Below are 15,989 nucleotides of genomic sequence, written 5' to 3'. Positions count from 1 at the left end.
GAGTAGCCAGTTGGCTCTCTGCGCGCACACAGAGTGGTCTTCAGGACTTGGCAGGCGTTGGTCTACTGGGCTCTGGGCTGTCATGGTTATGTGGGGACTGGCGGCAGCAGGTCTAGGGTCCAGCCATACTGGGCACCTTGCCTTTTCCTCAGGCAGGAGCCTCTGCTGTCCGTGGTTGTGTTGATAGCAGTTGGAGTTGACCTCCTCCCAGCAGTAAACAAATGTCTCTTCCTGTGCCTGCAGTGAGCATCAGAGCAGTTCCCTCTTACACATGGACTGTGTGGCCTGGAGGGGCGGGGAAGATAAGCTGAGTTCAGTCTTTTAGGTCATGCTCTTTTCTGTCCACTTCCAGAGCTGGCTCCCACTTGTGTTACTGTGCAATCAGCTACTTAAAATTGGCTGCTGTGTGCTCGACCAGGGGACCCTGTCCTCCCGTGAGCTGCAGTTGGGACCTCCTCTCTGTGGCTGCATTCTTTACCATTTGGAGGCCTAAGCAATGTTCCAGATTGCTGGGCACAGCTATAGCTGCTGGGACATGTTTGTTTTTTGCAGTAGTAAATTCCAAACAAAAGCTGTTGCCCTTGTCCTGGAGAAAATCAAAATGGCTCCTTGAGTCCATGGTACCGTCACAGTGCCTGGGAACGAAGCAGAGGTCCTCACTTGTTCCCGGATAGGCTCACCAGCAGCAAGGAGATCCTGCTGTGAGGTCACAGGGGAGTGCTTACTTCACAGTTAGTGATGGGGCAGGCTCAGTGCCCAGGAGATCATAAGCTTCCTGCTGCCCCTGAGGCTGGGCCCAGAAATTCTTTCTCTTCTGAACACATTGTCCTAGTGTAATTGAAGAAGGTCCCCGGAGACACGTTATTTAGAAGGCTGATAGAAATAAAATCCCAATTAGGCTAAATATTTTACAAAAATGTAGCTTTTCAGGACAATATTACCTATAATTTAAAATAAATATTAATGGACTTTAGTTCTTTTTGTCCCAACACATACATGTTTTGCATATTTAAACCTCATTCTGGGGTCTAAACATTGTTGTGGCTACATGGAACAGTGATGCCTTATGCTCTATTCCAATGCCGCTGTGCTCCTGAGACATGGTGTATGGTAGGTCGAATCTTAACCCCACTACACAGCTTGTTAAAGAAGGCTTGGTTCTAGTGAGGTAAACAGGCTTTGTGGTTCAGGAGGCCCCACAGTGTGCTCAGGCATGTGGCTGGATGATGTCTGTTAGGATGTACAGAGTGGATTGCCAGGAGCAGGTCCTTTTCCTAAAACTTCTCAGAGGCTCCAATGCTAGGGTTTCAATGCTGTACTGGTACCTGGGCAGTGTGTCGTACATTGTAATCCCAGCACCAGACACAGAGACAGGAGGGTCAGGAGTTCAAGGTTATTCCCAGCTACATAGCAAGTTTGAGACCTTCCTAGACAAGGTGAGCCTTTATTTAAAAAACCCAAAAGCTAATGGAGAAACAGACAAAATCCCAACACTAAAACAAGCCAAACCAAACTTGAGAGGTGGGAGATGGCTCCGGGGTTAAGAGTCTTTAAGAGTTTGTTTATCTGTGTGTGATAATCCATAGCTGTATGTAGTAGCCCCACTTTCTTGTTTGGCTGTACGCAATAAACATGCTGAGCTTGGGGTGCTGTGGTTTCTCTGAGCGCTCAATCCGCTTGACCTCAATCTTCCTCTGTCCATGTGTCTCATTTCTTCATTTGCCCATTGCCCCCTCATGTCCATCCCTGGATCCGTTCTGGACAGGGCACATGACTCTTTGGTGTGTGAAGAAGTTCAAGTGTACATTAAGAAAATACAGATACTTGTGAGCCACTTTCTCTTTTTTCCTACGTAAGGAGTAGTCAGTAATTAATGCCTACTTTAGTTTGTGGGATGCCACATCAGAGTATATGGTGAGGAGTCCTAGTTGCCAAAATTGGAAAAATGAGGTGCTTCAAAGTATGAAATTTATAACAGAGTGACACCACAAAGCAATACCTGAACAGTTTGACTTGTAGAATTTTGATGAGTGTCAGTCAAAATACAGGTGCATCCAAATCACAATGAAAATCACATCAGATTGTGTGTATAAGATGTGTGCAAAGCATAAATGAAGTGTATTCAAGCTTGAACTCTTCTGTAAGATCTCTTATTACACTTGTGTAAATATTCTAAAAATCAGACAAGAGAAATCCCAAACATGTCTGACCTAAAAGCTTTTTCCAGTATTGGATATTCAGTGTGTACTACAAATTAGGTGGATCCAACAGGTCTTTCAACCCATAGTTCTGGAGGCTGGAAGTTTGCAGCCATGGCTCGGCAGGGTTGGTTGTTTGTGTCCTCACAAAATCTCACTATGTGCTTGTGTCCTGATACATTTTTCTAATGACATCATGCACATTGAATTACTGCCACCCTAATACCCTCATTTTTGCACAATTGTCCCTTTAAAGATGCGGTCTCCATGGGGTTGGGGATTTAGCTCAGTGGTAGAGTGCTTGCCTAGCAATTGCAAGGCCCTGGGTTTGGTCCTCAGCTTAAAAAAAAAAAAAAATGCTCTCTCCAAATATGTTCTGGGGTAGGGGACAGGTTAGTGTAGCTGGAGTTTTAAGGCAAAAGTCCCAGTTCCCTGTGTTCAGCAGGCTAAGCACAGCCACCCATCCCAGTATGCCAGGTAAAAAGAAGAGCAACAGTGAATGCCAGAGAGAAGAGATTTAGCAAGTGCTTGCCTTGAGAGGAGGAACAGATAAAAGGGTTCAGTGACCCCCCCCCCCCAAGTTATTTTGGGGTCCTGGCCTGTGTTTTAGGTTTAAAAAGAGGAAGAACTGTGGCCAAGGGCAAGGATGTGTAATTAAGTAGTCTGACTGGTCTTCCACTCAGATATGGTTTTGCAAAATAGTCCAAAGCTATCATGCTGCCATCTCTGAGGGATCCGCCTTGTCTTGTGAAAGGATGGACTTTGTCCCGGAGCACAACCTGCCCATCACGGTAAGTATCCTGTGAGGCAGCTGCAGGTTCAGGACAGCCTCTTGTGCTTCTGGACAGAAAGGGAGATGAGGTAGGACAGGTGCCGCTCACTGGCTTTGAGATGGATGATTTCCGTGTCAGCACTGACTCAAGCAGGAGTCTGACAAAGTAGGCCAGAGTTGCCTGGGTTTTCAGGGTCAAGCCTGGCCTGTGTCAGCCCAGAAGTCTGGGTTTCATACCCTGTTCTCCATGTACCAACTAAAGACAACAGTAGTGAGAGGCAGAGAGGGAGACTAAGGGGTTATCAGTGACTCCCAACCCCACCCCATCACCTCATGTCTGCCTTTGAGCCTGAGCACTGACGTGTTAGATTGAAAATGGAAGGCAAGAAGCACACACAACTAGGTGGTCCTTGTCAGAGGTGTGGACCCCCATCATGGACCCCACACTCTTTGAGCTCCAGTGTGTCTTGCAAGGCAGCCTGATGAATTGTCAGTGTGAAATCTCTTCCTGTCAGACAGTTTTCTCCTTCTGACTGGCATGAGATACCTGGGAAAAATTGAATTGTTTGGGGTCTGTTATTTCAGTGGTCGGATAGGATGAAGTGTCGCCAAAATATCTTCTTTCCTCCCAAGACTGACAGACAAACAGAAAATGAAGGTAGAAATGCCAGGTCATCTGCTTCTAATTACCTTGTAGGTGGTGAGGATCAGTATTTGTCTGTTTTCTTTAAAGCAAAATAGCTTCTGAGTGCCTGTTAGATGGTGAAGTGGGGGTGAGGGGGTGTCTTAGTGTTCCTATTGCTGTGAAGAGACACCATGAACAAGGCAACTCTTATAAAGGAAAAACATTTAGTTGGGGTGGCTTACATTTTCAGAGTTTACTCCATTATTGTCATGGTGAGAGACACAAAGTACTGGAGAGGTGGCTGAGAATCCCACATCTTGCACAGGCAGCAGGAAGTGGTCTGTCTCACTGGGAATAGCTTGAGCATAGGAGATCTCAAAGCTCACCCACACTGACACACTTCCTCTAACAAGGTCATATCTACTCAGACAGCCATGGCTCCTAATAGTGTCACTCCCTTTGGGGGCCATTTTCTTTCAAACCAGCAGAGGGGCATGAAGTTAATGCCTGTGACCCATGCACTTGGGGGACTGGGGTTGGGGGATTCTGAGTTCCAGGACTGTGAGCTATGGTGAGTCTACCTTAAAACATAACCTCCTACCCAACACAGCCCACACAGCAGCAGAAACAAATGCACTGATGATGGGGTTGGGTCTGCCCGTTGCTGGAGTCTGTGTACTGACAGTACCTGAAGGGCAGTCATTGGTCAGCTTCCTGTTAGAATCTGATCAGTTCTGATGGGAGAATGACAGTCACTGACTCCTGATTGATCTCAAAATGGAACAATCTGATGTCTATAGGGCTTGGACTAGTTATGGCAAGGGAGACAAAACCCTTCATGGGTTTCTAGAGATGCTCTGCAGAAAAATTTCAGTTGATCATTTAAATTCATAGGCCTTTTGTCCATATAAGATTGCGGCTATAAAAATAGACATCATAATTCTTAAATAGACTGTTTACATGTGTCAGATTTTTCTCTAGAATGAATCATCTTGAATAACTGAATGTAAATATGTTGACTGAGGATCATACCAATTCTTATAAATATACAGATTCCCTTTGGTATGAGTTTTGTCAGATCATCAAAGTCTTATGTTATATTCAAAGGCTTTAAGAGATCAATTACACACTAAAATTTTTATAGTTATAGGGTTACTCTGTGTTGTAACTAGGATTTATCACATTGATTACATTCATAGTTTGTCTCCACTATGTGTTCTTTTATGCAATTAAAGAGCATTCTGATAAGCAAAGGCTTTACCACACTGATGATATTCACAGGGTTTCTCTCCAGTATATGTACTTTTGTGCTTTTGCAGGCTACTTTGACATGCAAAGGCTTTATCACATTGATTACATTTACATGGTTTCTCTACAGAATGTGTTCTTTCATGTCCTTGAAGATGACTGTTGTGCAAAGTCTTTACCACATTGATTACATTCACAGAGTTTCTCCCCAGTATATGTTCTTTTATGTTCTTTAAGATGACTGTTGTGGAAAGGCTTTACATTGCTTGCATTCAAAAGGTTTCTCTCGAGTAATGTGTTCTTTTATGAATTTGAAGATGACTCTGACGTGCAGAGGTTTTACCACATTGATTAAATTCATAGGGTTTCTCTCCAGTATGTGTTCTTTTATGCTTTTGAAGAGTACTGCTAGATTTCATAATTTTCTTCAATCATATGAGATAATGAATCCATGTGTAAAAGTTCGTAGATTTGCATTATTGCGTTTTCTGTTGCTTTGATAAAATGTCATGTCTAAGTGAACTTACAGAGATTTTATTTGGCCCTTAGTTCCAGAGTAATATATGAACCCTGTGAAAGTTGCATGGATACAAGTGTCAGACATGACAGCTAAAGCAGGAGCCTAAGAATTCACATTATTTTCCTGCACCATGAAGCAGAAAGTATAAATTTGAAATGGTATGCAGATATAATCTTTCATGCCAACCCCCAGTGACATATTTCATCCAGCAGGTCACCATTTCCTAAATCTTCTCAAATGATATCACAGATTTAAAATGATTGATTTCTATGACTTTAAGCCTGCATGCTTGCTTTCTGTTACATAAACCAATTCATAATGGAGAAAAACTCTGTAACCCTTTAGATGCCTCAAAACCCTTGATACCGAAATTGCAGCAGAAAAACATTCATGATTGTAAAAGTTTAAATTTTTGTTTTTATTTTAATTATGCAATATCTGTATGTCTTTGTGTGTGTACATATATGTGCATTCTGGTTCCAAAAAAGGTTAGACCCTTGGAGCTTCTTGTTGCAGGAATTATTGTAAGTCATCAAAAACCAGACTTCATCCAGGGAATGAAATTGTGTTAAAGGCTTGGCTTTGTCTATATTCTTGTCAATATTTTAAAGCTTTTTATGCCATCCTTATGTCAGGAAATAGGTAGGTACTCATACAAAAGAAAATCCCTATTCATGTAAACAATTTGGTTAAAACATTAGACATTATAGTTATTTTCAGTTTCAAGGAAAACACGCTTTTTCAAGTCTTTTTCATTGTAGCCTTGAGGTAAGTAAACTATTAACTAAGTTTACAAAAGACTGATGTGAAGACCACATTGTGGATTCTATTTTGCAACATTTAAGGTACATATTGAAGCGTGTTGTATGTGTGGAAAATTCAATTAGTGATGTTTATTTTGTGGTACTTACTATATTCCTTCTGTAGCCCTTGTTCTTTTGTGCTTTGAATTAGAAAGACATATCTGCTGCAATGTGTAGAATGTGATGGCTATCATCTAAGTGGTCCATTTTTATTTAACTCTCAGGCAGCATGTGATCATACCTTTCAAGTAAGGGTGTCTTTGAAAGGGTGGTGGATTTTTGTTCCTGATTTTATTTTTAATATTTTTTTACAAATTCCCTTGAAATGATGTTTATTATCCAGCCTGGCTTGAATGTCAGTAATTAGTCATTGATACATTAGAATTCAAGATCCTTGTGTGTCAGTCTCCTGAGACAAGACTAAGGGAAGATGATGTATTTTCAATATTTTTGTTTTGTTAAAGCATTTTAATGATGTTAACTTTAAAATACTTAATAGAAAATATACAAATCATTAAATACTTAATGTGTGTATCCAAAAAAACATTTTCATCTTTCTGGAAGAGGTGTAATAATTTATGTTAATCAGCAATCAACTGTATATTTCATAATATATAATTTCGCCAGGTTATCTTGAGCCAAAGAATACTGAATTTCCAACTAGTGTGTTAATTATTTATCGGCACTCTTACCCCTCGAGGAACACGTCCCGAACACGACAAATCCACAGAAGAGCTGTTTATTAATATAGGATAGAGGATGGAGGTGACAGGCCTGTGTGAAGCACACACGTGAGTGAGGAGAGAGAGAGAAGAGAAGAGAGACCTGCGCAAAATGGCGCCAGCTTTTTAAAGAGTGGGCCACACATGTGTACAGGACCACATGTGGCTACTCCACGCATGTGTGTAGATTACATGGCCGCGTGCGCTTTATGCAACCATGTAAAGCCACGGAGTCCTAGCCACGCGAGATGTTCTGACCTGGAAAATGGCCATTTTGAACTGGAAATAATTAGGCAGTCTGCTGGGCAAGCCCAACCGTGTGGACATGTTGTGATTTCCTATCATAGTGGACTCTCCTTTTCATATGTGTTCAATCCCTTTTTGCACTGTTAAGTCAGCTCGAAGAGTTGAGACACAGGTCATTGGCTGTACACGTGTGTGTCAGGTGACAAAGCTCACCAGCTGACATAGCATATAGTGGCAAGGTCAAACAGTTGTTTATTTAATGCCATTCTTCCACCAGGAAATGGTCTGCTCTTTCGCAAGTCAGGATAGCTGTGTGCTTTTCAATTATATTTATATTTTTAAAATATCTATTATTAGTTTACTTTTTTTGAGACATGGTTTCTCTATGTAGCTTTGGAGCCTTTCCTGGAACTTGCTCTATAGACCAGGTTGGCCTTGAGCTCACAGAGATCCACCTACCCTTTCCTCCTAAGTTCTGGGATTAAAAGTGTGCAGCACCACTGCCTGGCTTAGTTTCACTTTTTAAATTTGATTTTTTAATCGTATAATTACTCTATTGTTTCTTTCATTCTACATATTTCTTAGTCATTAATTTTTTTTTTTTTTTTTTTTTGATTTTTCTCTGATGCTGTTTTTGTTGTGTTGTTTTCTAGTTAGAGCACTTTCTTCTGTAGCTCCGGCATTCATCACACAATGTAATTGGGAATTGCTTTGATCATTTAATCCTGACTTTGCTGTCAAGAACTGGGAAGACAGTCCTGCTACTCCTTCTTTTCTGGGTTTTAACTAGTCAGTGAGAAAGAAAATAGACCAGTGAATGAATAGCCTCCCAATTCTCTGCCATTTATTTGGAACTAACAAGTCAGGGAACTTGGTGGTAGCCACCCTTTTAAGCAAGGAAAACTGATCATAGGAAGGTTCCAATTGTTTGTTTTAAGATAGTGCTAAGAAATGAGATAAAAGACAGTTGAATTAAAAAAAAAAATTCAGTTGAAAGGAAGGTGTGCCCCAGTGAGTAGGATATTAGCATTTTGATAAGTGAGTGGAAAGGTTTTATTCCGTGTGTGTGTGTGTATGTGTGTGTGTGTGTGTGTGTGTGTGTGTGTGTGTGTATTTTCCATGTAGACAGGCCATTTGCACGAGGAACTTGAGTATCCTCGGACTGTGTGACACTGGCCTGGGTCCTGGAACCCATGGATATGGAAGGACAGGTGTCCTTGGCTTCTTGTAGGGTTGTAGTGGAACTGATAAGAGTTCCCAGCCCTTAGCCAGCTTCAGGTGCCCCTCTAGTGTCGGTGTTGAGAACGAGTCTGCTGAGTCTGTGGGTTACAGACTACAGAATTGTGTGTGACTCTGTTCAGGGTGGGTGTGCACAAGGTGGGTTCTAACACAGGGTTCTCACTTGTGTTGTTGGATCTGCTCTCTGGCAAGGGCATTGATGTATAAAGTTCATTCTGTTGCCATAAGGCCCCGCCCTCTCTAGGCCCCTCCCACCCTCACCATTTTCCTTTACATAGTCCCTTTCTTAGAGTTGTGTCTCTTTCTGAGACCCACAGAGTTTAGGCAAGATAGATCTCTGTGTAACTGTGTATTTAGAATTTTCCCCTGGAGCCCAGCAGGCGCCAGTAGATAGTTCCTCACTGCTATTCCTAATGTCTACAGCATCTCTTATGCGAGATGAACCAGGATTATTGCCCCCTACCCCACACCAGTAGGCAAGAGAAACCAGCAGTTGGGGGCTATTCTGGCCTGGTGGGGGGCCAGAGGAGGCTGGGAGGCATTGTGAGCTGAGAAAAGCTTGGAAGGCAGGTGGGGGGGGGGCTGGTGTTAGTGAGTATCTGCTGGGGAGGGGGAGCTGAGGAGTGTCTGCTGGGGAGGGAGAGCTGGGGAGTGTGGCAGGAGGAGAGTTGTGGCCTTGGGCGATGCTAACCTAGGGTCCCCTCTCCACATCACCTGCCTTCAGGTGCCTGTCCACTCTAGTTTCCTCACACTCTTCCTTTAGTGGTGACAGCTGGTGTTTTGGGGATTGAGGTGTGGGGAGTGGAGGCCATGGGGAGGGCTCTGCCAGCCTTCCAGGGTGACTGAGCAGCCACTAGGCTTGTCCACCTGCTAGTTCCAAGGCAGGTTAGCCTCTGGAGAGAGCCCCATGTCCCAGTTGTTGAGGCTATGGGGAGCAGGGCGAGGAGACATGGGCACCTTGGACATACCCTCACAAGGTCTTTAGGAATTAGCAGCCTCAGTGTCTCTCAGGTGCCCGCTGCTCTGCTCACTGTGTCTGGGCAGTGTCCTGCTGGTCCAGGAGGCTCATCATCTACATTTCTTGGCCATCGCTGCAGAGCTCTGCTGCTGTGCTGAAATGGATCTGAAATGAGTGCCAGACAGAGAGATGGTTTTGGTGGTATTGTGTTCCCCAAACTATTGTGCACTCTAATAAACTTATCTGAGGTCAGAGACAGAGCAGCCACAATATTAAACATGAAGATAGGCAGTGGTGGCGCACGCCTTTAATCCCAGCACTCGGGAGGCAGAGCCAGGTGGATCTCTGTGAGTTCCAGGCCACATTGGAAACAGTAAGGCATGGTGACACACCCCTTTAATCCCAAGAAGTGATGGTAGAAAGCAGAAAGATATATAAGGCGTGAGGACCAGAAACTAGAAGCATTTGGCTGGTTAAGCTTTTAGGTTTTGAGCAGCACAGTTCAGCTGAGATCCATTCTGAATGAGGACTCAGAGGCTTCCAGTCTGAGGAAACAGGATCAGCTGAGGAATTGGAAAAGTGAGGTAGCTGTGGCTTGTTCCGCTTCTCTGATCTTCCAGCATTCACCCCAATACCTGGCCTCAGGTTTGATTTTATTAATAAGACCTGTTAAGATTCCTGCTACAGATGGTAGTTGATTGATTGAAGGCAAGGGGAGAAGGTGAGTGGGTTTTCCAACTTGAACCCCAAAAGCTCAGTCCTTGTGTGGGGACCACATGGTGGTAAGAGTTGGGAGGGGACTTCCATGGTGCCTCCACTGTTCTGGAAGGACAGGAGCTCAGAAAGGGAACTTCTGTATGTCGTCCCCACCCCAGTGAGTACAGGAGCCCTATGATGAAGCAAGCTGTGAAGACTGTTGCTTTAGGCATATTGACCACTCTGGACCCTTAAGGCATTGGTTCCAGGATCCACTTTGGTTCCCAACCCTGCAGATGGGCGCTCTGGAGTATGTGAGGGCAGAGTAGGGTCTAGAGCACCCTGGGAGACAGTCACACTGGTAAGGCAGGGCTGAAAAGAGCATTTGATGACTTTGGGTGTTCCAGAAACTGGCAGCCTTTCTATAGGAGTGGACCCAAGACTGCCTTAGGTCCCATGAGGTGCTCCCTCCCTTTGCTCATGGGGCTGTGGAGAAGCCGGGCTGCTTTGATCTGTTGGGGTTGGGGGAAGCAAGGTGATGATACTGGATAGGAAGTGGCCTGTTCTGTCTGTGTGCTACATACAAACCCTGACTTAGTTCCAGGTACTCAAACTGGGCTGTATGAGGGCACCCAGTAGAGTAGGTTCAAGGTGTAAATGCCCTCAGTCCTGTTCTCCAGCAGGGGCAGGGCTCCAGGCCGCTGCTGCCTGCGAGATAATGCAGGAGGGTTTTATGTGCATAGTGGTTTTCTGTCTGGTTTTCATTTACACACTGTGTAAACCCAAAATAATATCAAAATATTCTTTCCAATTAAATACTTTTTCTACTTTTAATTTAAACTAACTCTCCCCTTTTTCTTTTGTTTCTGCAGGACACTAAATTATGGATAATAATGGAATATCTTGGTGGAGGCTCTGCCCTGGATCTAGTAAGTATCATTGTGGCTGTGCAGCACACACCGTAGCCTGTTCCCCCGTGGCTGTGCAGCCCACACCTCAGCCTGTTCCACCATGGTTGTGCAGCCCACCTCAGCCTGTTCCCCTGTGGCTGTGCAGCACACACCTCAGGCTGTTCCTCCGTGGCTGTGCAGCACACCTCAGGCTGTTCCCCCGTGGCTGTGCAGCACACCTCAGCCTGTTCCCCCGTGGCTGTGCAGCACACCTCAGCCTGTTCCACCATGGTTGTGCAGCCCACCTCAGCCTGTTCCCCTGTGGCTGTGTTGCACACACCTCAGGCTGTTCCTCCGTGGCTGTGCAGCACACCTCAGCCTGTTCCCCCGTGGCTGTGCCGCCCACACCTCAGCCTGTTTCCCCGTGGCTGTGCAGCCCACACCTCAGGCTGTTCCCCGTGGCTGTGCAGCACACCTCAGCCTGTTCCCCCGTGGCTGTGCAGCCCACACCTCAGGCTGTTCCGCCGTGGCTGTGCAGCACACCTCAGGCTGTTCCCCCGTGGCTGTGCAGCACACCTCAGGCTGTTCCCCCGTGGCTGTGCAGCACACCTCAGCCTGTTCCACCATGGTTGTGCAGCACACCTCAGCCTGTTCCCCTGTGGCTGTGTTGCACACACCTCAGGCTGTTCCTCCGTGGCTGTGCAGCACACCTCAGCCTGTTCCCCCGTGGCTGTGCCGCCCACACCTCAGCCTGTTTCCCCGTGGCTGTGCAGCCCACACCTCAGCCTGTTCCACCGTGGCTGTGCAGCCCACACCTCAGCCTGTTCCCCGTGGCTGTGCAGCACACCTCAGCCTGTTCCCCCGTGGCTGTGCCGCCCACACCTCAGCCTGTTTCCCCGTGGCTGTGCCGCCCACACCTCAGCCTGTTCCCCGTGGCTGTGCAGCCCACACCTCAGCCTGTTCCACCGTGGCTGTGCAGCCCACACCTCAGGCTGTTCCACCGTGGCTGTGCAGCACACCTCAGGCTGTTCCGCTGTGGCTGTGCAGCACACACCTCAGCCTGTTCTTTCTTGTTGTTGGGTTGAACAGGAATTATGTGCCCATTTCACTTCTTTCTTAAGGAAGCATAAAACTGTTCCTAACCGGTTTCATTCTTATACAGAATTTAAGATATAGGGCGCTTTTGAAAGCACTGTGGGGAGGGTCGTTTCCTTACAAACCAGTAAATCTGCAGCAGCAATGAAAGCTGTGGCCTAGAACTCATTGTTTTGTCTTAGAGCTTGGCAAGTGTATGCTTCAGAATCATCAGCCTCTGGTGGAGCGGCTGCTACTTCTGCAATAGTCGACATGTCTTCTCCTTAGGGTTTTAGTTTCTATGTATGGTTGTTGCCCTGCATACATGTCAGTACACGGCTTCAGTGCCTAGTGCCTGCAGAGTCCAGAAGAGGGCTTGGATCCCCTGGAACTGAAGTAATGGGCAGTTGTGAGCCTCTGGAGGTGCTGGCGAGGGAGCCCGTGTGTTCTTTTAGAGCAGCAGGCTCTGTGTGTTGCTGAACGTCTCTACGGCTCTTCTGTCGTTTTTTTTTATATTTCAGATGGGAACAGCGCTCAGCATAAGCTCACCCCATTTTCGTGATTATCGGGGTATGGCAGTAGGTACTGGAGCAGTGATCATCAGCCAAGGTGTGCCACACTTGGCCGTCTTTGATCTTGCCAGTGCCCGTGGAGCATCAGAATGGAGCAGACCTAACCCAGTGTTCTCTCTTCCTCTCGAGAGAGTAGTGCCTTTTACACGCCAGCCCACAGAGGGCGGAGGAAGTTAGGAGGAGATGTTTGTTCACTTTGGGCTTTGTGAGCACTCCCAGAGAACCAGCCCCATAAGTGTAGCTTCTGTTATCTGGCACACTGTTGTCTTCTGTTTCCATACATTAAAAGTGACATGAGTTCAAGGCCAGCCTGGTCTATAGAGCGAGTTCCAGGCAGCCAGGGGTACGCAGAGAAACCCTGTCTTGACCCCCCTCCAAAAAAAAAGGTAATATAGTTGGGGGCTGAGGAGATGTGTCAGCTGGCAAAGTGTGCGTCGTGCAAGCATGGGGATCTGAGTTCAGATCCCATCACTCACATGAAGCCTGGGCCCAGAGGTAATGCCTGTATCCCAGGGTGGCAGGGCACAGACAGGAAGATCCCTGGGCTCACTGGCCAGCTGGTCTAGCCAAATTAGTGAGGGACCTGGTATCAAGAAGATGCGGTGGAGAAATGGATTGAGGATGGATACCCGGTGTTGACTGCTGGACTCCAGACAACACACACACGCACCAACATTACTGTAATTGTACTCTTCAGACATGTGCATGGAGTCTTGTGAGTGGTGACCCCATTGAAGTGAGTGAGAGCTGAAGGAAGTCTCACACAGGTTTTCTAAGGAAAGCACCCCCCACCCCACCTTTGCGAGCAGTTTCTTTCCTACAATACACCACCAGGTAGTTTCCTGAGAGGAGAAACCTCTAAAACAACATGTCTCCAGAAGCTGGTACACTAACTGAGGAAATTGCACGTTGTTGTAAGCCATAAGGATTGCTTAAAATACTGTTCAACACGAAGATTTCAAGAAAACGTCAGTGTGATACAAAGCTAAACTGGGGTATTAGAATGGGAAGAAACCAGCTGAATATATTTTATGGTCCTTTCTATAAATATCTACACTGCACAAACAACTTCACTTGTTTACTCTTGGGGGCAGCACAGGAATGTCGGAAATTACTTCCTTGTGTGCAGTTAGATTTCCTGTCATCCACAGTGGATTTAATTTGTGGAAGATACAGAGTTGTTTGCAGGGACCCTGTCTCTGACAGCCTGCAGAGCAGGAGTTCTCTTCTCTGAAGGCGTCCGTGTGCTCATCTCCAGCACTACAATAATTGAATTTACTTGAATTGATGCCTGTGTAGTTTTAGAAATCACAGTTGGAGGAAAATGCAGAACTAGCTGCTTTCAGTTTTCCGTGTGGTTTGAGAGTCCCGGACTCGCTATCCATGTAAACGTCTTTGATGGGAAGAAAGGGTGTTGCTTTGGGGTCCCTGTGAATGGGCGTGCAATGGCTGTGGCAGCTCCTGGCTGAGTGGACTGGATCTCATGGAGTCTGCTTTCTTGTCCGGGAGCCTGTCTGCCTCCAGTGTGATTGTCTCTTTTCCCAGCTTTATCACATTTCTGTCATTTTTGCCCCCAAACCATCAAAGAGGAAAAAATACTTAAGTAATGGGGTATGGTAATTATGTTTTGAATATTGAAAACAATCAGGATTATTTTGAGAGGATCTCTTTATGCATTTTGATGAAAGAGTTAATAACCAGAATATTGTCGTGGGTCAGAATGTGGTACTGTAGCTGCATGAATGAATTTGAGGGCCATTCCTTTGAAAAGTTGAAGCTGGCTTTATTTATTGTCTCTGTTAATTAATGTGGAGTTGGCCTGTGACTGACTGTAGGAGCTCTTTCTGAGAGTTGCATCTGGAGAGGTGAGCGTGGCCTGGTGTCCTGCTGTTGCAACAGCTTTTCTAAAGAAAGAGGAAAGGAAAACAGCCACCACCAAGTGCTGGATCCAGTATGAACTGGACAGGGCAGCTTAGACATTGAGAGCAGTGAGTATAAACAGGCACATAGTTGATTGTGAGTGTGCTCAATCTGTTGCCTTTTATTTAAAATTAATAAAAAAACTTAATTTTAAATAAAAGTTAATAAGAAACTCTGCTGCGTCACTCATCTCTGAGCTCCAGCTGAGGAGTGCCTGCCATGACTTAGGAATCATGTTCATGCCTGGGATCCGGGCCTTCGTGACTTGCTGCGGGTTAGATTCTCATAGCCCAGTCAATGCACAGAGCAGAGCTGCTGCTCTTGTGCATCTGCATCTGTGTGGAGATCTCTCTCTCTCTCTCTCTCTCACACACACACACACACACACACACACACACACACACACACACCCCTACACCCCTGCATTCTTCCTGCTGTGTGGAGCTGCACATAGGGAAAGGAAGTGGGGAGTTGGGTGAATCAGGCAGAGGTGTCTGACAAACTTAAAAATGAGTGCACAGTGTTGATTTTGAAAAAAACAAGACAGAATTTTGTAGGGTGAGCTGCTGTTGGCACTCTGGATGGAAATGGATTTCCTTCTCACACATATGATCACTGAAGACTTTCCATGGTCTTGTCCAGGGGCAAGATTAGGTGTGGACATGTGTCACATTCCATGGTGAGAATGAAGTCATCAGGCCAAATGATGGTTCTGTAGAACCCGAGAAGATGGTCTGTAGTTGGGTAACTGTGTGCCCTGATGATATCTAACAGAGAGTGGAGGGATGCGGAGGAGGTATTAGAAGTTACCTTAGATGGATGCAGTCCACTCTCCTGTTCTAGTCACTCTTCTGTTGCCACGATCAAAAGCTACTTAAGTTATGTTGGCTTGTGGTTACGGGTGAGAGTCTCTCCTGGAGGGAGGCACACTGAGCAGCAGGCCTGGGGGCAGGGACAGGCAGCTGGTTCCCGGTGTGGCCAAATGTTGCTGATCTTGTGCTGGAGTGAGGTCCTGCTGCAGACCCAGAGCCTGAGTTCTGGTGTAGAGAGCTAGGGAAGGTAGAAGCACCTCCGTCTTCCCCTTGCTCTTAAGGGACTAGAGCAATGTGTTTTCTTCATTTTGAAAATTAAAACTGGCGCATTCTGTGAGCACTGAAGAATAGACATGGAAGAAGCAGGAGCCTTGCATGTCAGTGTGTTCCAGACCATGGTCTTTGGAACAGAAGTTTGAATGTTTCCTTAAAAAAAAAAAAAAAAAAAAAAAAAAAAAAGATACTCTCGGTTGAATAACTGGAAAAAATTACACTCTGTGGAATAGGGCGTAATGCTGTTCTCATCTGTGCGAGCAGTGTCTTGGTCAGAATTGGCAGTAATTTCCGGGCAGGCTAATGGACAAAGCAGTTTGACTTTCTCTGCATGTATAATCTCATGAAGGATAACTGAAAGTTGCTTACACTTTCTCTTCTGTTCTGAACGAAGAAAGCCAGAGAGGCTCAAATGCTAATA

General features: G+C 45.7%; 1 protein-coding gene across 1 annotated transcript in view; it reads left to right on the top strand.

The window, feature by feature from the left end:
- The window catches only part of Stk24 (serine/threonine kinase 24), a 93,696-nt gene that overhangs the window by 61,299 nt on the left and 16,408 nt on the right, over positions 1 to 15,989 (top strand). The window contains exon 3 of the mRNA XM_036198956.1: positions 10,900 to 10,956. Coding sequence (XP_036054849.1) covers positions 10,900 to 10,956 — 57 coding nt within the window. The remainder of the gene's footprint in view (positions 1 to 10,899; positions 10,957 to 15,989) is intronic.

The sequence above is a fragment of the Onychomys torridus genome, chromosome 9 (genome assembly GCF_903995425.1).
Source record: "Onychomys torridus chromosome 9, mOncTor1.1, whole genome shotgun sequence".
Taxonomy (NCBI): Eukaryota; Metazoa; Chordata; class Mammalia; order Rodentia; family Cricetidae; genus Onychomys; species Onychomys torridus.
This window is presented reverse-complemented; position numbering and strand designations above follow the sequence as displayed.